Source organism: Nycticebus coucang, chromosome 4 (genome assembly GCF_027406575.1).
Source record: "Nycticebus coucang isolate mNycCou1 chromosome 4, mNycCou1.pri, whole genome shotgun sequence".
NCBI classification, from domain to species: Eukaryota; Metazoa; Chordata; class Mammalia; order Primates; family Lorisidae; genus Nycticebus; species Nycticebus coucang.
The window spans coordinates 5825724-5848998 of record NC_069783.1 but is presented as its reverse complement, the minus strand read 5'-3'; the positions used below and the strand labels follow the sequence as shown (position 1 = coordinate 5848998).

General features: G+C 49.1%; 1 protein-coding gene across 9 annotated transcripts in view; it reads right to left on the bottom strand.

The window, feature by feature from the left end:
* Window positions 1–14272: 14272 nt before the first annotated feature.
* The window catches only part of RNF144A (ring finger protein 144A), a 105885-nt gene continuing 96882 nt past the window's right edge, over window positions 14273–23275 (bottom strand). For all 9 annotated transcript variants that reach the window (XM_053588405.1, XM_053588404.1, XM_053588403.1 and 6 more), the window contains one exon: window positions 14273–18234. In XM_053588405.1, the coding sequence (XP_053444380.1) occupies window positions 18103–18234 (132 nt within the window). In that variant the 3' untranslated portion in view covers window positions 14273–18102. The remainder of the gene's footprint in view (window positions 18235–23275) is intronic.

Below are 23275 nucleotides of genomic sequence, written 5' to 3'. Positions count from 1 at the left end.
GAAGAGGGTTCACCTTGCACATGAGACTTCCCAGATCCTCCGAGCGCAGTTATCCACTTCTCTGTGACGCTGCACTCCTCCATCCTGGCTTAAACCCTAAAGAGCTGGTCCCCTGTGCTCTCCCACAGCTGATGCACTCACCCCCTGGTCCCCTCCGCTCTCCCACAGTTGACCCACTCGCCCCTGGTCCACGCCTGCTCTCCCACAGTTCACCCACTCGCCCCTGATCCATGCCTGCTCTCCCACAGTTCACCCACTCGCCCCTGATCCATGCCTGCTCTCCCACAGTTGACCCACTCGCCCCTGCTCCACGCCTGCTCTCCCACAGCTGAGCCACTCACCCCTGCTCCACGCCTGTTCTCCCACAGCTGAGCCACTCACCCCTGCTCCACGCCTGCTCTCCCACAGCTGAGCCACTCACCCCTGCTCCACGCCTGTTCTCCCACACCTGAGCCACTCAACCCTGCTCCACGCCTGCTCTCCCACAGCTGAGCCACTCACCCCTGCTCCACGCCTGCTCTCCCTCAGCTGAGCCACTCACCCCTGCTCCACGCCTGCTCTCCCTCAGCTGAGCCACTCACCCCTGCTCCACGCCTGCTCTCCCACAGCTGAGCCACTCACCCCTGCTCCACGCCTGCTCTCCCACAGCTGAGCCACTCACCCCTGGTCCACGCCTGCTCTCCCACAGCTGAGTCACTCACCCCTGCTCCACGCCTGCTCTCCCACATCTGAGCCACTCACCCCTGCTCCACGCCTGCTCTCCCACAGCTGAGCCACTCACCCCTGGTCCACGCCTGCTCTCCCACAGCTGAGCCACTCACCCCTGGTCCACGCCTGCTCTCCCACAGCTGAGCCACTCACCCCTGCTCCACGCCTGCTCTCCCACAGCTGAGCCACTCACCCCTGCTCCACGCCTGCTCTCCCACAGCTGAGCCACTCACCCCTGCTCCACGCCTGCTCTCCCACAGCTGAGCCACTCACCCCTGCTCCACGCCTGCTCTCCCACAGCTGAGCCACTCACCCCTGCTCCACACCTGCTCTCCCACAGCTGAGCCACTCACCCCTGGTCCATGCCTGCTCTCCCACAGCTGAGCCACTCACCCCTGCTCCACGCCTATTCTCCCACACCTGAGCCACTCACCCCTGCTCCACGCCTGCTCTCCCACAGCTGAGCCACTCACCCCTGGTCCATGCCTGCTCTCCCACACCTGAGCCACTCAACCCTGCTCCACGCCTGCTCTCCCACAGCTGAGCCACTCACCCCTGCTCCATGCCTGCTCTCCCACAGCTGAGCCACTCACCCCTGCTCCACGCCTGCTCTCCCACAGCTGAGCCACTCACCCCCTGCTCCCCGCCTGCTCTCCTGCAGCTGACCTACTCACCCCTGCTCCACGCCTGTTCTCCCACTCTGGCTGAGCCACTCACCCCTGTTCCACGCCTGCTCTCCCACGGCGGCTGAGCTCTGCCCTGAGGGCTCCTCAAGCTCCTGCAGGGGTGTGTCTGCATCGTGGCCCACTCTTCCCACCTGTACTGTACAACCTGACCCCTCCACTCCCCGTCTCTTCCAGGAGTTTGCCCAGACTGCCCCTCTGAGTGTTGGGGGTGTGATTGTCATGATTCTCTCTCCCACACTGGACTGTGATGTCAGAGGGCGGAAACCCCACGCATCTGCAGCAGTCTGCACTGTGTGGCTCTGAGGTCCTGATGGAGGAAAGACAGGTCTTGCTGAGAGCCGGCTGCTGGCTGTGGAGGGGGCACTCAGCCACTCTCAGCTTCTTTCTCCTCATTTGTAAATACAGATGGAGTCTGAGTGGCCCTTGCCACACCGGGATGTCAGCAGTTCCTCCCTTGGGAGATCCCTTACAGACTGACGTTCCCCTGCAGTGCAAACGGATAAGAGAGGCTTTCGCTCCTAGATTCCCCAGGAGAGCCAGAACCTTCCCTGGGAGAGCCAAGCATCTGCTCGTCCTTCACGGCAGAGGCCTTCTGCGTTCCCCTAAATGTGCATCAGAGAATTCATGCTACTTGGACAATGATGAAGAACTGTATTTAATCACACAGGGAATGGAGGGCCCTCAACAGTGTTCAATAGAAGTATCATGAACTGGAGAAAGAGAACACCCTGGAAGAAAAGGTGGGAGGGGAGATGGAGAGCAGAACCACAGGCTGGGAGCCCCAGGGGTGCCCACGAGGGACTGAGGAAGACTTGAACCAAGGGGAGAGAAACCAAGCTCTGACTGGCTAGTGAATTCACCCCCCAGATCAACAAACAGGACATTCGAAGTTACGTCTAGCTTCCAGGGAGCAAAGTGAGGCAACTTGGTGCTGAGGGCATTTTCACTGGGGAAACGGGGGAGGCCGTGCTGTCAGCACCTGCTCTGCCCAGCATTTCCAAAAGCCGTGGCCTTTAGACAGTTTTCCCTTCTGAGCCTGTGTCAGCCTCGCCTCTGGGCTTCACCACAGCATGCATTTTTTGCAGGTGCATTTTGCTTGTTTTTTCCGAAACAAAAGCTTGCTTTGCTGCAACTTTGCTTCTTCCTGTCCTTTCTCATTGTCTGCATCTCCGAATTGGTTGTTGGTAATAAACCCCCGTTTAGTATCATCTGCAAGTTTCATTAACATACTGATTGCCTCTTTGTCATTAATAAAAACATTAAATTATTATTTAACATTCATTGTGCACCAACAATGTATTAGGAGTTGTGCAGAATTAAGAAACAGATTCTGCTCTGACTGCAACTTCATTTTCTTGTCCCTAAATTCTTCTCCTCAAATAGCTGACTGAGCACAGTTGAGATTTTGTCTTTTTCGTCTTTGGTGGATTTCACAGCGTCCTCCTTTCTCAGGCCCTCGCGTGCCAGGTGGAATTGGCACGCAACATCTCTGGAGCTCCTCTCTCCTGAGGATGAGTTACATTGCCTAATTTATCATTTCTTATCTATTGCTCTTATCACAGATCAAGAATTTATACCCTGCCAATTTCATCTCATCCCTGGACTCAACCACATAAAGGATCATTTATTTGCTCATTCAAGCAACGAACATTAAATCTCTGTGTTCAGCCACCAGGTAGCATTTTTCTGAAGACACCGCACCTGCAAATCTATCTTCCCCAGCTAGTCCAACCTCTGGAAGGCCAGCCCCTCCCCACCACAGCCTACCTGGGGAACTATTCATCCCTCACTCAATGTAGAGGGTTCACTTTGCACACGAGTCTTCCCAGACACTCCGAGCGCAGTTATCTGCTCCTTCTCCGACGCTGCCGCCCCCATGTCCTCTCACATAGGGTAAAGGAGTGATAGTAGTGTCTGTCTACACCATAAAGCCCTCCAGACCCTGAGCCCCATGAGGACAGGCCAGGAGGCCTTGCTTCCCTTTCATTCTTGCCGGCCTAGGGTTTCTGCAGAGCAGATATCCAATAAACAGCCCACCCCATCTAACACAGCTGTGCTGCAGCCATCGCCCACCTTCTGCACTTGCCCTTCGGGTAAAGGGCTGAGTAGACCTCACCAGGTTTACCTCTGTGGTTTTCAATCTTATTCTACCTCTTATTTATACTTTCTGATTGCGGAGAATGTCAATTTCCAAGGTTACCCTTTCCCATGAAGTGTGAAACCCAGTGAGGCAACGTGCCTGTCCCGTTGGAAATCCCTAACTCCACTCACGGCTGCCCCTGCTCCTCGCTGGGGGCTCCTGCTGTTCACGTGGCTCTGGGTGTCTTGCTGAGCCCTGGATGTCTCTGCCGGTTGTGGGGCGGGATATGGCATGGTGGTCTACCAGCAATTTTGCAGGGTAAAACTTTTAAGATGAAGGACTGAGACCATAATGATACTTTCCAATCCTGGGGTAGTTGTTAAGAATGAGTTTTGGTTATGGGGGGGAAAACAGAAAGAGGGAAGGAGGGAGGGGGGTGGGGCCTTGGTGTGTGTAACACTTTATGGGGGCAAGACATGATTGCAAGAGGGACTTTGCCTAACAACTGCAATCAGTGTAACCTGGCTTATTGTACCCTCAATGAATCCCCAACAATAAAAAAAAAAAAAGTGAAAAAAAAAAAAAAAAAAAGAATGAGTTTCTCCTCTAAGCAGTATGTTGATGCAACAAGTTCAGTGTTTGTCCTGCAGGGGGCACTGTTTCCAGGCCGATGCTGCCAGACGCCAGGCAAGGGCCTTGTGCAGGGGATGAGGTTGTCCCCAGCGCAGCCCCTAAAAGCCCCTGACAGTATGCAGGGTCTGGGGGGCCCTCTCTCCCTCTCAGGGCTGCCTGGGGCCATTTCTTTCATTCGTTCAGCTCCATGATGATAGGTAGAGACAAATGGTCTTTTGTCCCCAGGTGGGATGTGATCTTGAGACACAGAAACAGAAAGCATGTCCCCCATGCCGCTGAGAGATGTCTCCGCAGGTCCGTAAGGGTGAATGGGGAGGGAAATGGCAGGAAATCTGCCCAATAGGAAGAACAAGGGCTCAGCATGGGCCACCTAGGTGCCCAGCTCGACACTGACAGTGTCACCTGTGGTAAACCAGCCTTTCTGGGCTACAGGCTCTTAATGATAATAAGTGGGTAAGACTGGAAGGTTTGTGAGTGTTAAACACAACCACAGAAAGCAGCAAGTAAAGTGCTTGGCTCAGGTGAGGTTCTAGATTCCTAAGAGGGATTCTTCCGGCTGAAAGGGAGACTTTAACTTCTAGACTGTTTTGCAACTCCACGTCAAGCTCAATAGCTGCTTTTGTTTGTTTGTTCATTTAGCAAATGACTCTAAATCACTAACCATCCTTCCCAAACACACACACACACACACCCCTGCACTTCATGTTGGTTGTCACACATATGACAGGAATTTCATTCCTTCCTTGGACAAGATGCAGTGAGTCACTCCTATGTGTCCTACAAGAGCAGGAGTTAGTTATAGAAGTATGAAAATCATCTGCTATTTACAGTGTTAATTCCCTAACCCCCCTGGACAAAACTAACCTTCAGAGTAATTGTCAAGCACTCTTGAAATGTATTCCTTTTTGCATTCTGAGCCTTTCATGGAAGCTGGGATAAGCTGAGACCTGAGGAAACCTAAAAGATTATGCAGATCGGGCCCTTCTCATGCAGTGAGAAGCACATTACTGTCTACATTCTGAATGATCTTCTCAGCCAATGATAAAAAAAGAATGAATAAAAATATATATTTTTTAAAAAGGCAGACAATTTCCCAGCTGGACAGAGAATGTCTGGATACTGCTCCAGTATAGTCACTCCCTGGGCAGGAGAGAAAGTGACCAAACCTGCTATCCCCACAAGGAGATAGGGGCTAGAGGGTCCTTCAGAGTCTGGGGTTGGAGCCATGAGGTATTCTTGTTAGCACCATGGTCCACATTTGTAGCAGAACAGTACGAATGGCCTCTGTTGCTAAATGCTACATGCTATGTTTCGCTTGCCATTTATTTCATTTGTCCTTAGAAAAATCCCATGAAGCACATTTCATCTTCATTCTCATTCCTGCCCAGTGGTGCAAGTCCAGCCCTTCCTGGCTACAGCAGCTGTCCACCCCTTCATCCTGCAGCTTTTCTTCCCACTTAATGCCAGCTTCATCCTAGAACATGTACACACCCTCCCTGGACAGTTTCAGACAGGGAAAAGTCAGGAGCAACAGGGAGCTGAGTCATGACAACATGATTGTAAATGGCTGAATCACTCACTTGTGTAGACAGAGCCCAGCTGAGTACTGGACAATGTCCGTGGTCTCCCTGGTTGGACATCTGCCAACACTAAGGCACAGCACCTGCTATCAATGTCAGAACCATTCTCACCCTAAGCTCTGTCATTTCAGTTCCTCCAAAGGTCTTTATTGTTGGTTAAGTGCTGACACAGATATATATATAATTTTTGGAAACAATTAACTACACATGTGTGGATTTCTTTTTCTTAAAAGAAATTGTTTTTCAGCACAGTGTATGCTGGGGAAATTCCCACATTCCAGATCAACACAAAGATTTCATGTCCAGCCCGGTGTGGGGAAGAGCTGCTCCGGTCTGCAGGCTGGACACCACCATCAGGCCCCACCACCCATCCGCTGCCTGCTCTGATTACCGCACTTGGGCCAGAATTCAGACTGTCCACTCACAGACCACACTCCCTCTTATTGGGTGAACTGTGCCTCCCCCAAACATGCTGTGATCCTAACCTTCACAACCTGCAAACTAGCCCTTATTTGTACAGAGGGTCATTGCAAGATAATCAAGTGAGATGAGGTCATGAAGGTGAGCTCTAAACCTATGTGACTGTCCTTATAAAATAAAGGCACACCAACAGATATGAGAAAACACACGTGATGATGAAGGCAGAGACTGGGGTGATGCATACTTAGTCCAGGAATATCCAGGACTGCCAACAACGAGGGGAGGCAGAGAGATGTGCAGAATCTTCCTCAGAGCTCTAAGAAGGATGCAATCTGGCTGACCCCTTGATCTTGGATGTCCAGCCTTTAGAACCATGAGACAGCAAGTATTTATTCTCTGATGTGCTCAGTTTGTGGTCCTTTGTTTAAAGCCTTGGGACACAAACACACTCCCCCATCACCTTGACAATGAAGGTGGAGACCCTGAGTTAATCTGCTGTGCACTGGGGTCAACATGAATAGCTTTTCACCCCCAGTGTGCCAGTCAGACCAAACCACGCATGGTTGGACTGGGCCATTCTTCTGAACACCCTTATCGGTTTTGCTTAGCCTGAGCTTGATTGTCTGCAGTACCCAGTTCACACAAGGCATTCTCTGGACAGCTGTCCTGACCCCCAGGGCTGCCTGCAGGTTGGGTCTGCTGTGTCCCCTAAAATGTGCTGTGTGTGCATCTACCACTGCCTTTGTTAACTTCATTATGATAATCCGTAACTAAACTGTCTCAATTATTGAACTAACAACTCCATGACGGTAGCCATAGGGAATCTTCAGCACCCACAATGAGCTGCCTGTAGGTAAGATCGAACTTCTCCAGTCTGGACCCTGAGATACAAAGAATGTTTTTAAAATGTAAACACCAGACAATTAATTATACTATTACATAAGTCTTTAGTTTCATGTTAATGAAGCAGGTATGAACTGCCGTGTACTGTAATGAAGCAGGAGTGTACTGCCGAGTACTGTTAATGAAGCAGGAGTGTACTGCCCTGTAATGTTAATGAAGCAGGAGTGTACTGCAGTATACTGTAATGAAGCAGGAGTGTACTGCCGAATACTGTTAATGAAGCAGGAGTGTACTGCCCTGTAATGTTAATGAAGCAGGAGTGTACTGCAGTATACTGTAATGAAGCAGGAGTGTACTGCCGTGTACTGTAATGAAGCAGGAGTGTACTGCCGTGTACTGTTAATGAAGCAGGAGTGTACTGCCGTGTACTGTTAATGAAGCAGGAGTGTACTGCCGTGTACTGTTGATGAAGCAGGAGTGTACTGCCGTGTACTGTTAATGAAGCAGGAGTGTACTGCCGTGTACTGTAATGAAGCAGGAGTGTACTGCCGTGTACTGTTAATGAAGCAGGAGTGTACTGCCGTGTACTGTTGATGAAGCAGGAGTGTACTGCCGTGTATTGTTGATGAAGCAGGAGTGTACTGCCGTGTACTGTTAATGAAGCATGAGTGTACTGCCGTGTACTGTTGATGAAGCAGGAGTGTACTGCCGTGTACTGTTAATGAAGCAGGAGTGTACTGCCGTGTATTGTTGATGAAGCAGGAGTGTACTGCCGTGTACTGTTATGAAGCAGGAGTGTACTGCCGTGTACTGTAATGAAGCAGGAGTGTACTGCCGGGTACTGTTAATGAAGCAGGAGTGTACTGCCGTGTACTGTTAATGAAGCAGGAGTGTACTGCCGTGTACTGTTAATGAAGCAGGAGTGTACTGCCGGGTACTGTTGATGAAGCAGGAGTGTACTGCCGTGTACTGTTAATGAAGCAGGAGTGTACTGCCGTGTACTGTTAATGAAGCAGGAGTGTACTGCCGTGTACTGTTAATGAAGCAGGAGTGTACTGCCGTGTACTGTTAATGAAGCAGGAGTGTACTGCCGGGTACTGTTGATGAAGCAGGAGTGTACTGCCGGGTACTGTTGATGAAGCAGGAGTGTACTGCCGTGTACTGTTGATGAAGCAGGAGTGTACTGCCGGGTACTGTTAATGAAGCAGGAGTGTACTGCCGTGTACTGTTAATGAAGCAGGAGTGTACTGCCGTGTACTGTTAATGAAGCAGGAGTGTACTGCCGTGTACTGTTAATGAAGCAGGAGTGTACTGCCGTGTACTGTTAATGAAGCAGGAGTGTACTGCCGGGTACTGTTGATGAAGCATGAGTGTACTGCCGTGTACTGTTAATGAAGCAGGAGTGTACTGCCGTGTACTGTTAATGAAGCAGGAGTGTACTGCCGTGTACTGTTGATGAAGCAGGAGTGTACTGCCGGGTACTGTTGATGAAGCAGGAGTGTACTGCCGTGTACTGTAATGAAGCAGGAGTGTACTGCCGTGTACTGTTAATGAAGCAGGAGTGTACTGCCGGGTACTGTTGATGAAGCAGGAGTGTACTGCCGTGTACTGTTGATGAAGCAGGAGTGTACTGCCGTGTACTGTTAATGAAGCAGGAGTGTACTGCCGTGTACTGTTAATGAAGCAGGAGTGTACTGCCGTGTACTGTTAATGAAGCAGGAGTGTACTGCCGTGTACTGTTAATGAAGCAGGAGTGTACTGCCGTGTACTGTTAATGAAGCAGGAGTGTACTGCCGTGTACTGTCATGAAGCAGGAGTGTACTGCCGTGTACTGTTAATGAAGCAGGAGTGTACTGCCGTGTATTGTTGATGAAGCAGGAGTGTACTGCCGTGTATTGTTGATGAAGCAGGAGTGTACTGCCGTGTACTGTTAATGAAGCATGAGTGTACTGCCGGGTACTGTTGATGAAGCAGGAGTGTACTGCCGGGTACTGTTAATGAAGCAGGAGTGTACTGCCGTGTACTGTTGATGAAGCAGGAGTGTACTGCCGTGTACTGTTGATGAAGCAGGAGTGTACTGCCGTGTACTGTTAATGAAGCAGGAGTGTACTGCCGTGTATTGTTGATGAAGCAGGAGTGTACTGCCGTGTACTGTTATGAAGCAGGAGTGTACTGCCGTGTACTGTTAATGAAGCAGGAGTGTACTGCCGTGTACTGTTAATGAAGCAGGAGTGTACTGCCGGGTACTGTTAATGAAGCAGGAGTGTACTGCCGTGTACTGTTAATGACAGGAGTGTACTGCCATGTACTGTAATGAAGCAGGAGTGTACTGCCGTGTACTGTTAATGAAGCAGGAGTGTACTGCCATGTACTGTAATGAAGCAGGAGTGTACTGCCGTGTGCTGTTAATGAAGCAGGAGTGTACTGCCGTGTACTGTTAATGAAGCAGGAGTGTACTGCCGTGTACTGTAATGAAGCAGGAGTGTACTGCCGTGTACTGTAATGAGGCAGGAGTGTACTGCACTGTAGTTAATGAAGCAGGAGTGTACTGCCGTGTACTGTAATGAAGCAGGAGTGTACTGCCGTGTACTGTAATGAAGCAGGAGTGTACTGCCGGGTACTGTTGATGAAGCAGGAGCGTACTGCCGTGTACTGTAATGAAGCAGGAGCGTACTGCCGTGTACTGTTAATGAAGCAGGCGCGTACTGCCGTGTACTGTAATGAAGCAGGAGTGTACTGCCATGTACTGTTAATGAAGCAGGAGCGTACTGCCGTGTACTGTAATGAAGCAGGAGTGTACTGCCGTGTACTGTAATGAAGCAGGAGTGTACTGCCGTGTACTGTAATGAGGCAGTAGTGTACTGCACTGTAGTTAACGAAGCAGGAGTGTACTGCCGTGTACTGTAATGAAGCAGGAGTGTACTGCCGTGTACTGTAATAAAGCAGGAGTGTACTGCCAGGTACTGTTAATGAAGCAGGAGTGTACTGCCGTGTACTGTAATGAAGCAGGAGTGTACTGCCGTGTACTGTAATAAAGCAGGAGTGTACTGCCAGGTACTGTTAATGAAGCAGGAGTGTACTGCCGTGTACTGTTAATGAAGCAGGAGTGTACTGCCGTGTACTGTTAATGAAGCAGGAGTGTACTGCCGTGTACTGTTAATGAAGCAGGAGTGTACTGCCATGTACTGTAATAAAGCAGGAGTGTACTGCCGTGTACTGTAATGAAGCAGGAGTGTACTGCCGTGTACTGTTAATGAAGCAGGAGTGTACTGCCAGGTACTGTTAATGAAGCAGGAGTGTACTGCCGTGTACTGTTAATGAAGCAGGAGTGTACTGCCGTGTACTGTTAATGAAGCAGGAGTGTACTGCCGTGTACTGTTAATGAAGCAGGAGTGTACTGCCATGTACTGTAATAAAGCAGGAGTGTACTGCCGTGTACTGTAATGAAGCAGGAGTGTACTGCCGTGTACTGTTAATGAAGCAGGAGTGTACTGCCGTGTACTGTTAATGAAGCAGGAGCGTACTGCCGTGTACTGTTAATGAAGCAGGAGTGTACTGCCGGGTACTGTAATGAAGCAGGAGTGTACTGCCGTGTACTGTAATGAAGCAGGAGTGTACTGCCGTGTACTGTTAATGAAGCAGGAGTGTACTGCCGTGTACTGTTGATGAAGCAGGAGTGTACTGCCGTGTACTGTTGATGAAGCAGGAGTGTACTGCCGTGTACTGTTGATGAAGCAGGAGTGTACTGCCGTGTACTGTTAATGAAGCAGGAGTGTACTGCCGTGTACTGTTGATGAAGCAGGAGTGTACTGCCGTGTACTGTTGATGAAGCAGGAGCGTACTGCCATGTACTGTTAATGAAGCAGGAGCGTACTGCCGTGTACTGTAATGAAGCAGGAGTGTACTGCCGTGTACTGTAATGAAGCAGGAGTGTACTGCCGTGTACTGTTAATGAAGCAGGAGTGTACTGCCGTGTACTGTTGATGAAGCTGGAGTGTACTGCCGTGTACTGTAATGAAGCAGGAGTGTACTGTCGTGTACTGTTAATGAAGCATGAGTGTACTGCCGGGTACTGTTGATGAAGCAGGAGTGTACTGCCGTGTACTGTTGATGAAGCAGGAGTGTACTGCCGTGTACTGTTAATGAAGCAGGAGTGTACTGCCGTGTACTGTAATGAAGCAGGAGTGTACTGCCGTGTACTGTTAATGAAGCAGGAGTGTACTGCCGTGTATTGTTGATGAAGCAGGAGTGTACTGCCGTGTATTGTTGATGAAGCAGGAGTGTACTGCCGTGTACTGTTAATGAAGCATGAGTGTACTGCCGGGTACTGTTGATGAAGCAGGAGTGTACTGCCGGGTACTGTTAATGAAGCAGGAGTGTACTGCCGTGTACTGTTGATGAAGCAGGAGTGTACTGCCGTGTACTGTTGATGAAGCAGGAGTGTACTGCCGTGTACTGTTAATGAAGCAGGAGTGTACTGCCGTGTATTGTTGATGAAGCAGGAGTGTACTGCCGTGTACTGTTATGAAGCAGGAGTGTACTGCCGTGTACTGTAATGAAGCAGGAGTGTACTGCCGGGTACTGTTAATGAAGCAGGAGTGTACTGCCGTGTACTGTTAATGAAGCAGGAGTGTACTGCCGTGTACTGTTAATGAAGCAGGAGTGTACTGCCGGGTACTGTTAATGAAGCAGGAGTGTACTGCCGTGTACTGTTAATGAAGCAGGAGTGTACTGCCGTGTACTGTTAATGAAGCAGGAGTGTACTGCCGTGTACTGTTGATGAAGCAGGAGTGTACTGCCGGGTACTGTTGATGAAGCAGGAGTGTACTGCCGTGTACTGTTAATGAAGCAGGAGTGTACTGCCGTGTATTGTTGATGAAGCAGGAGTGTACTGCCGTGTACTGTTGATGAAGCAGGAGTGTACTGCCGGGTACTGTTGATGAAGCAGGAGTGTACTGCCGTGTACTGTAATGAAGCAGGAGTGTACTGCCGTGTACTGTTAATGAAGCAGGAGTGTACTGCCGGGTACTGTTGATGAAGCAGGAGTGTACTGCCGTGTACTGTTGATGAAGCAGGAGTGTACTGCCATGTACTGTTAATGAAGCAGGAGTGTACTGCCGTGTACTGTTAATGAAGCAGGAGTGTACTGCCGTGTACTGTTGATGAAGCAGGAGTGTACTGCCGTGTACTGTTAATGAAGCAGGAGTGTACTGCCGTGTACTGTAATGAAGCAGGAGTGTACTGCCGTGTACTGTTAATGAAGCAGGAGTGTACTGCCGTGTATTGTTGATGAAGCAGGAGTGTACTGCCGTGTATTGTTGATGAAGCAGGAGTGTACTGCCGTGTACTGTTAATGAAGCATGAGTGTACTGCCGGGTACTGTTGATGAAGCAGGAGTGTACTGCCGGGTACTGTTAATGAAGCAGGAGTGTACTGCCGTGTACTGTTGATGAAGCAGGAGTGTACTGCCGTGTACTGTTGATGAAGCAGGAGTGTACTGCCGTGTACTGTTAATGAAGCAGGAGTGTACTGCCGTGTATTGTTGATGAAGCAGGAGTGTACTGCCGTGTACTGTTATGAAGCAGGAGTGTACTGCCGTGTACTGTAATGAAGCAGGAGTGTACTGCCGGGTACTGTTAATGAAGCAGGAGTGTACTGCCGTGTACTGTTAATGAAGCAGGAGTGTACTGCCGTGTACTGTTAATGAAGCAGGAGTGTACTGCCGGGTACTGTTGATGAAGCATGAGTGTACTGCCGTGTACTGTTAATGAAGCAGGAGTGTACTGCCGTGTACTGTTAATGAAGCAGGAGTGTACTGCCGTGTACTGTAATGAAGCAGGAGTGTACTGCCGTGTACTGTAATAAAGCAGGAGTGTACTGCCAGGTACTGTTAATGAAGCAGGAGTGTACTGCCGTGTACTGTTAATGAAGCAGGAGTGTACTGCCGTGTACTGTTAATGAAGCAGGAGTGTACTGCCGTGTACTGTTAATGAAGCAGGAGTGTACTGCCATGTACTGTAATAAAGCAGGAGTGTACTGCCGTGTACTGTAATGAAGCAGGAGTGTACTGCCGTGTACTGTTGATGAAGCAGGAGTGTACTGCCCTGTACTGTTAATGAAGCAGGAGTGTACTGCCGAGTACTGTTAATGACAGGAGTGTACTGCCGTGTACTGTTAATGAAGCAGGAGTGTACTGCCGTGTACTGTTAATGAAGCAGGAGTGTACTGCCGTGTACTGTAATGAAGCAGGAGTGTCCTGCTGTGTACTGTTGATGAAGCAGGAGTGTTCTGCCCTGTACTGTTAATGAAGCAGGAGTGTACTGCCGTGTACTGTAATGAAGCAGGAGTGTACTGCCGTGTACTGTTAATGACAGGGGTGTACTGCCGTGTACTGTTAATGAAGCAGGAGTGTACTGCCATGTACTGTTAATGAAGCAGGAGTGTAGTGCCGTGTACTGTTGATGAAGCAGGAGTGTACTGCCCTGTACTGTTAATGAAGCAGGAGTGTACTGCCGTGTACTGTTAATGAAGCAGGAGTGTACTGCCGTGTACTGTTAATGAAGCAGGAGTGTACTGCCGTGTACTGTTGATGAAGCAGGAGTGTACTGCAGTGCACTGTTGATGAAGCAGGAGTGTACTGCTGTGTACTGTTGATGAAGCAGGAGTGTACTGCTGTGTACTGTTGATGAAGCAGGAGTGTACTGCCGTGTACTGTTGATGAAGCACGTATGTACTGCTGTGTACTTGTTAATGAAGCAGGTGTGTACTGCTGTGTAACTGTTAATGAAGCAGGTGTGTATTCTCCTAGGAAGCTCAGAAAAGGGAAATAAAAATGAAGGGAATAATACTCTTTTCTTTATGCTACTATGAATTCTCCTGTTAAATAAGAAGTGTCCATCAATGGTCTCCTTTTTTTTTCTCAGCAGAAAAGGGATGCTAACTGATTTTTATGATGCTTCCCATACAATGTGACGGCTGTGTACATGCAGGTCCTTGTGGTCGGGGCTGAGCACCCTGCATGTGGCTCCAATGCTGCCTCCGTGGTCTGGCACCCAGAAAAGAGCCTGGGAATGGCCGCATGTGTGGACGGCCCCGGTGATTCAGACTGAAGATCTCAGAACACAGCAGCCACCCTCCCCCTGATCTACTACCCCTGCCCTACCCACTTCCAAATCCCACATTTTCAGTCTTCCAGCCAGCCATTAAATAAGCTTCCACGAACGATGAAGCCAAGCAGAATTTACAAGTCACCTGTATTCCAGCCAAAATATCTTTAAGAGGAAATCCCTTCTGAAGGGAAAAAGGGACAATATAAGACATAATACACTTAAAATATGTATTGAAATTACAAATCAAACGTTTCCATAGGATTCCAAAGTACAAAACACAACATTAAAAGGCATTCAAACAGCTCTTTTATACATCACAGTGTTAGTGGCACAAAATGTACTGACGTTTCAAAAACACAAACCGAACTTGTTTTTTTACCACCACTTGTCAAATACACAATGTGTACATGTGCCTGACTCACTCGTGCATATTTTTATACAAGATTAAAGTACACCCATAGCAACGTGAGCAAAAGACCAAAGGCCAGGCACGGAGCACGGAGCTAACTCTAACTGCAGGCTCCTGGCGTTGTGGAAGACGGGATTACAGGAGTCAGAGCCAGGGTGAGAGCAGGGGATGGGGGCTTTCAGGATCAACACAGCAGGCCTCCTCGCAATGCACTAGCAGGCTCTTTCCTTCTGCTGGGAGTTTTTGGCAATACAGTCATAACCTCTTTATTTTACTCATTTTCATTAGGGTGGGTTAATTTTAAGGAATCATGCTTTGGTGTTTTTTACAGAGACCTCCATGAAGCTTTATACATGCAAATTGTTTTCTCTTGATGATTTTATTGTGGTTTATATGTTTATTAATAATTGAGAATCTGAAAAATATATAAAAAGCCCACCCTGGTTGTTTCCCATTCCCTGATTATTTTACCAACGGAAAATCTTCCCTTCAAACATCTTAAATAACTTCTAACTTTTGTAACGTTAAGTGAAAAAGGTAAACTCGAGGTTCTTCTGTTTCTCTGGTAATCCCTGTCCAGCAGGAATTGGCCTTGGTCCTAATGGGTTTGACAGAATCATATGCTGGAAGGGTAATTTGTTATCCTGGGCATGGCGGGGCAGCGCACCTTGAGAGAACAACCCATTCATGCTCTCAGAGGTGCTGCGCACGCTCAGGTCCGCAGTCAGCCTCTGCCATGTGCACATCCCTGCAAAGTCCACGTCTACAAGGCATTGGCCTCGTGTGACGTGGTGAAGCTAGTGGGCTTCCAGCTGCGGGGCAGAGCCAGAGAGGTCAGGCATGTCCAGCAAAACCTCCTATGGTCAGTTACCAAAGGGCTGCAGATAATGTACAGGTTCACTGTGTCCTGAATGGCCACCCCCAGATAGCAGTCCAGCAACCATGGCCTTCTCCTCCCCCCAGGATTAATAAGCCTCTGAATGAATGTCATGTGCTTCCATGGCATCAGAGTGAAAGCCATCTGAAAACGTGAATGACCATTTCCAATTAAGATGAATCTTGCTGAGTAAGATGGAGTCCACCTGCTAACTGAAGACTCTCCCATGGGGGGTGACAACAAGACCCAAGTCCCAGTGGAGGGCCCGCCCTGTGCTCTGTCATGGCAGAGATGCATGCCGCATTCTTTAGCAACAGGAGCCTATGCGATGGAATGCAAGTGTGTGTGTGTGTGTGTGTGTTCTCAGTGTGGTCTTGCTGGTGTGTATAGAGGGAACGGATGATTGTAATTTTATTACTCAAACTGAGGCATGTGGGTGCAAAACCTCGGAGCAAAAAAGTGACTCCGTCTGGCCCTAGAATCCCTGTGGCCTCCACCTGGGCCAAACCTCGTGCTTGTGAACTACGCTGCAGGCAAGACAAAAGGATGGTGGGTGCTAGGGACGCGTGTGGCAGGGCTGAAGACTCTCCCAAGGTAGAACAGCAGCCCATCCCTCTAAGGATAAGAGGATCTGAGCTGTCACCCCAGGGATGCAGAAACAGCTCCCACTGTTTAGGGGACCCACCACACTGACTCCTGCAAAGGGCTGTGCCCAGTACAGGCAGGAGGGACTCGGGTGCAGCAGAGGTCTGTGCTAGGACCTCTGGGAACAGGGCCGTGGGCCTGCCATCTGCACTAGGCATTCATTTAAGGAGCACTGGCTAAATCATGTACCCACTGATGGAGGCTGAGGGCTCAGGCCCAGGCCACTGACTCACAGAGTTGTCACCCCTCCAGAAAACACATTGTACCAGCTGACGCCATGGCAGCGCCTCAGGACTGTAGACGCTCACAGCCCTCACAGGGAGGGCTCTGTCTTCCTCACAGAGACAGTCTCAGGCCAGTTCTCACTTAGCAAATGAACTTGCAAACTGTGATTACAGAGAGAACTTCGTGAATGTTATTTTGACATGGACTGATTTGCTAATTGGCTTCAGTTTCGTAAAGAAAATCAATACTAGAGATGAAGAGTGAGGTGATCCTGTGTCTCCTAACCTGGTCAGTGTTAAGAAAAGAAAGAAGTTTCTACATAAGGAAGGTAAACTCGTCCCTGAGCCTGACGCACAGACTCAGCTGTCAGACACGTGCAGAACAACCACTTGGTAAAAGTGATGAGCAAGTAACTGAAATAAAGGGATTTGGGTTCTGTTTTGCTTCTTTGTAGAATACTTGGTAAATTTTTAAAAACTCCACTGTGATAAATCTATAATGTTTGCCTTTTTGCTATTTTTAGACGTTCTAAGTTCAATGTGGTTTATTCTTTAAAAGTACCTAAGGCTTTGAAGGTCAATTCTCTTTAAAGAATACACTTTCACATTCTCCGCTTCTCAGAGTCTGGTCATGGAGCAATGCATGTCTTCTGATTGATCTGTGCCTTCTGCTGCCAAGGGAACAGTCACATGCAGCTCTGTAGAAGACCAAGTGGTAAATCCGCACATCAAAATCACTAAGTGAAGGGAAAAGGTTTTTCCCAGCAAGGGCAAAATGCTTAGCGACAGGACTTGCAACTGTGTAAGATACATGAGTATTTAAAATAACCAAAGCATTTTAAAAATGTAAAAAATCCAGGAAGTTCCTCTCCAGCCCTGGGAGTCCTGTGGCCTCTGCCCGGAGGCCCCGGCTCTGAGGATCCCAGCACTGCTATCTCCTCACTGTCTACCTGAAGACTGAGGCCAACCATAGCAATTCCACGTAGGGCCACTTCTGAGTAAAACCGTTGGTTAGAAGACGATAAAAGGTTATTTGCTGCCAACTGGATGAGAAGGGATAAGCCCTGTGAGTGGAGCTGAATCACCAAATGGAGAGAAAAAAACAAAAGGCAAATCTAATGGAGATGCCCCTTTAAATATGGCAACATTTTCCAGGAAATGCAATGATTTAGGAACCACATTTATAATAGCATGTAGCTTACGGCGTTCAAAAAGTTATTACAACAAGTTTCAAGAAAAACACAAAGAGTGCATAAGGCTTTCTAAATCTCCTAAAAAGTCATTTAACTATAACTTCTTAAAATGCACATTTCAAGAAAGGCATAGGATGGTTTATATGCACCTTGTTGATTTTCACTATTCGGTTGGGGAAAAAATGCCTTCTAAAAAGGATTTTACTAAATGCCACTAGTAATAAAAATGGTTGTCATAAACAGAGTGCTTTGCTCAAGCTAAAATAGTTGGGTTCTGTCTCAAGAGGGCTGCAGTCCTCCAAAGACTTCTCTCAACAACATGCAGACATCTGGAAGCCAAGGAAGGGATGAAGGATGTTTTGTAGGAGAAAGTCTCTTAAGCCATAGCCAGACATTCCCAGTCTATGGCCACAGAGAGAAAACCGCCTGGTGTGCTTCTGACAGCACCTCCCTGTCGTCTGCAGAGACTGGCCTGGGTCGTGCCCTAGCCACGCCTGCTCGCCTGCTCCTGGGGCCTATGCAGACGTTGTGACATCGTCCCTGAAATCATGGCATCCAGCCTGACCCTGTGAAGCTCAATGGGGCACGTAAGGCAAGAAAGATGTTTAGTGAGGGGGACGGGACAGCGGGGCAGGGTGGGGAGAGCCACACTTCCCGGAAGGGAGGAAGGGTCTTGCTCCAGCATTGCGCCTCCTCTAGGTAGGCAGTGGGTCATCATCCCCTTTACTGCACTTGCACTTGCAGCAAAGTACAAAGGGAGTTGCCAGGAGCAGGAAAGGCGAGGCCACCAGGAGCAAGAGCCCAAATCCAGCAAAAATGCCCACGACCTGGAAGAAGGAAACAAAGGAATAGAAGTAAGAAGGGCTGGTCTGCACGTTCCATAGCTGAAGTGTGGTTTACCTGCCCACCTGTCAGCCACCCATCCACCCGGCCAGTCACCTATCCATCTGCCTGTCCCATCCAACCCTCTAACCAACATCCACCCACCCTCACATCTCCCCTCACATCCCACCACTCATCCGTCCTTCCATTTATCCATCTACCCACCCACTCATCCCTTTATCCATGTATCCACCCACCCATCTATCTATCTACCCACCTACCCACCCAACCATCACCCACCCATCTATCTGTATATCTACCCATGCATCCATTCATTCTGTTCATCTAACCATCATCTATCTATCCATCCATCTACCCACTCATCCATCTCTCCAACCATCATCCACCCACCCGTCTAACCACCCGTCTAACCATCACACACACATCCACCCATCCATCCACCGATATTTTGCCTTTATTTCCCCTCCTTTCTCTCCTCCCCTCCCTCCCCCTTTCCACTTAACCACCCAACATTGACATATCTAATTTGTAATCAGCTAACATTTTCCTCTGAGCAACCCCCCTGAGCCAGACACTGTATTAGATATTGAACATACAGGCACATGAGGTCTTGGCCCTCAAGCAGCCTTCCGGTGGAAAGAGACCAAGATTTAATCAACTGACAACAATACATTTTACAGAAATTGCCACCAGGTTGCAGGTGCCAAGTGACAATGCCTACACCTGCTCCCTCCTTGGGGAAAGGAGGGTGTCGTAGGGCAGACAGCTGAGATTATAGAATGGGGCAGTAGTGAGTGTGCAAGGAAGACCGGTGTCCAGCACTGCAGACGAGGGCATGGAAGGGACATCAGTGAGTGGCTTCACCCTCATCCCTCCTGGAGTTTAATGCCTAGCACTGGCTGTTATATATTTTGATTTTTGTTTTAAAACATGTTTATCTCTAGTATGAATAAATGCCAGGAGAAAGAAGTCCCAAATGTAGACATGTTGTCATCTGGTCAGGGGTTTGCTTTTTGACTGGCCTCTTGCGTCAGCCCTGTCCCTCCCGGGTGCTGCCGGTGGAAAAAAAAAAACAATAAAGTGTATATTATCAAAAAAAAAAAAAAAAAAAGGAAATCTAGAACAGTTTGGGAGCTTCTGTTTAAAAAACCACAAATCATAAAAGAAGAGTTAGATACCCCCAATTCCATAAAATATAAGAAGTTCTATTTATCAGACTCTCAAAAGTGAACGTCTGGAGGAGCTACAACTGGGAGAAGATACCTGGAATACACATGACAGGAGAAGGATGGGGTCTAGGCTTTTTTAATATCCTATGAACCAGAAAGCCAACCTAATAAAAATGGACGGAAGATGTGAAAAAAAAAAAAAAGAAAAAAGAAACCTGAGGTTGGCGTTGGCGTCAGCGCCACCTGGCGAGCAGAGAGGTTAGTGTGCGCAGTGGGCACCTGGTTCTGACTCAGCCCACGCTTCTCCCTTCTCAGGCTTTGTTCTTTCAACAGCGAAATACACAACTGGGGTCGACGATGTCCACGGGCCATTATCAGCTCTAAAACGTATATACTAAACACCCCAGAGTGTGATACAAAGTGTATCTTGATTCAGATTTCTCCCGAAAAACAACACCAGCATACACCAGGCCTGAATGCACCCAGCCCTTTATAAATAACATTGCATTTAATAAATTATGCTACATTTTGGGTCTAATTTATACTGTGCTAATGCTGAGTATGCATGTTTGCTACCCAGCTGCTAGTTTCAAGTGTCTGAATATCCTATCAATGGTGAGATTACCATGTGTGAATGATCATGCTTAGTTAAAACCACCTGTGTGCTGAGGATTCAGAACACAAAACACGCAGCCAGGCCTTCCTCAACTGGGCACCTAATCAATCCCAAATACCTGGAGCACAATGTCAGTCTCTAGGGGGACAGAGCCTCTGCGGCCACAACCAGGCCGAAATCCTTGACTGAATGTTTCCACGCGTGGCCAGTGAGACAGCATCTCAGCCCCCCCCTCCGAGCAGCCTGTCTCTACCTTTGCATGCTGTTTAAGTTGGGTCACCCAACCTATGGCAAACTAGTGACAGGTGGATGCAAATATCTCCAGGGGAAGGCAGCCAGCAGTAAAGACTGAGACGGGAAGTAAATACTTCAAAACAGAAGTATTCACTCAGGAAGCATGCTATGACATGTGTCAGGCCCGGAGTACATATCGTAGGTGACAGAGAGATGGGCAAACAGGCTCAGGGGCCAGAGAGAAGCACTAGACCACACCATGTCCTTCTTACTGGCAAACCCTGAGAGCCAAAGAAACAGTGAACCCTCTGTCTGAATTTCTTAACCTGAGTGCACCTTGGGAGCGCAACATGCTCTTGCAAACCCTTGTGCGTTCTCCAGCACAGGCCAGCCCTGCTCTCAAAACCAATGTCCAGTATGCTCACGGGTGAGCTGGACAAAGAGAAATGATGACATTACAGTCTTCCCCAGAGAGTTCTTTTACAAACAACATTCAAAGGCTTGGAAAAACAAGCCAAAATCAAAGACGTGGAAAGGTGAATGGAGGTGAATAGAACATGATTACTGTATTGAAACTTGGCATTTGGATGTGGTGCACACAAGCAGACAATCGTGAAATCGTACTTGATACCCGGATTATCACCAGTCCAATTTCCTCATTTCATAGCTATAAAATCTATGGCCAGAGAAGCCGTCCAACAGCCAGGCCAGGTGTGGGTTGCTCACACTTATAATCCCAGCACTCTGGGAGGCCAAGGCGGTTGGATTGCCTGAGCTCAGAAGTCCAAGACCAGCCTGAGCAAGAGGGAGACCCTGTTTCTACTAAAAATAGAAAAACTAGCCAGGTGTGGTGGTTGGTACCTGTAGTCCCAGCTACTCATGGAGGCTGAGGCAATAGGATTGCTCAAGTCTAAGAGTTTGAGATTGTTGTGAGCTATGACACTATGGCACTCTACCCAGGTCACCAGAATGAGACTCTGTCTCAAAAAACAAACAACAACAACAACAAAAACCCAGAAAAACCCACAAACAGAGTTGGACATTCTAACATAAGCATAGAAGATAGCTTGTGCATATCGAGAGCTGTAGCCACTGGTAGCTCCCAGCACCTGGGTGGTTCTGGAAGGAAATCTGGGCCCTCAGCTCAGTCCCAGAGGACACCACTGTGCCCCCCTGCACATGTGCACAAGTACAGAAAATCAGTAATCAGCTGGCCATCCCACATGCCATCCTTTGGCTAAAAATGAGTTTTGCCCTTTATTTGAGATGGACCCAAGGTTCAGAAAGTTTCCCTCACCCCAAGAAGGGAAGAGCTAGCTTTGGGTAGGACTTGCCCCTGTCAGATGCTGCTGGCCTCCCCGAGTGCTGGGATTGTAAGCATGAGCAACCACACCTGGATGGCTTCTCTGGTGCCCTGGGTAGAGTGCCATGGTTTCCCTGCTTTACTCTAGGGAAAAAGAAATACCCCTCTTAACTCCCCTGCATGATGGCTGATCTCTGGGATAGTGTCAGGAAAAGGGAGGACAACACTTCACAGGGATCCTGTGTTTGGTAAATGTTCAGGAGGCAGACAGACAGGGAGTGGGTGATGCACACACTGGTGACCTCAGAGCAGCAGCACATGGACGTCCCTGCACACCATGGCGCAGCCTTCACGGCCACTCGGCTGTTTCACTTTCCTACTTGTTTCAGCAGATGGCCTTGCTGGATGGAGTAAAACTGTGTCACTTGGGATAAAAGAAATTGTACAAAACCTTTACATAGAAAGACACAATTTATCATTCACAGCACGCTATCTTCCCGGAAAGGTCCATCTGACAGTGTGCTAAGACGTACGTGGTGTATAAAACTTTTAATCCCATAGAAATAATGACAGCAGCCTGCAATCATCTCAGGGAGGCACGCTGAAATTCCCCAGCGTCTCTGGGGATAATTTTACAGAACTTCACGTGCAAATACAGGAAGAGCTGGAGACCAGGAAGCTCAGACACCAGCAGCTCACACTGAGAGAGCACGGCCACCACACCAGGAACCACAGGGCTGAATTTAAGGCATACTTTTGAGCACGACTGAGGTCTCAGTGAAGCAAAGCCCCGAGTGACAGAGAGGTGATTCTCCAGGAAGCTCATGAAACCCAGCTCGGGCAAGGGGTTCTAAGCCAAGCACCACCTGTGTCAGAGGACAGCACTACTGACCTGCTCACGGGATATTAAAGCCAAGGGGTGGGTCACGGTTAGGACTTTGGTGATCAGAACAGGATAGGCACAAGCAGGGAGCAGGGAAGGGAACTTACGTGGGGGGCACAGGTATGTGTACGGGCCCTTAAGTGCCCTGCATGTCCACCTAGGGGCCACAGCAGTCAAGCACAGTTCAAAAGTTGTAGCTCAGCACCTGCTGTGGCCGGGGCTGAATAGAGGTTAACTGGGAGCAGCGGGGGCTAAAGCAAAGCCTGAGAAATGGGTGGAAGGATCTGGGCTGGGAGGGAGAGGAGAAGGGAGCAGGGGGAGCCATGGGAAGGAAGAGGGAGGACAGCCGGCACCTCAGCAGGACCCTCTGAGGGCACAGGCTGGCAAGGTCTGCTCTGCAGAGGGGAGGACTGAGGGCCACAGAGGTTACAAAGGGGTCTCTAGACCACCTCTGTGCACTGTGAACGGGACACACCTTGGCCAGGAGATGTGACCAGAGAGGGGCGGGGTGGGGCCCTGCCTCACAACCAACTTCATGGAAGATAGGACACCAGATTGGGCACAGAGGGGGCAGAATTCAGATAAGCACAGCTGGGTGGGGACAGGAAAAGTAGGGAGAGTGCCATGAAGACAAGGCGGTGGCAGTGGCAGGCACAGCAGATAGGCAGGGCGAGCGCGGGTGTCACAGCCCAGGTAAGTGCGCAGCAAGGCCCGAGGAGAAGGCGGAGACGCACGCGCAGACTGGGTCAGGCTGTCCCCGGCTCCCAGAGCACAGGGCCTGGGCACCCCCAGGACACCTGACCAACGGTGTTCTGACTGC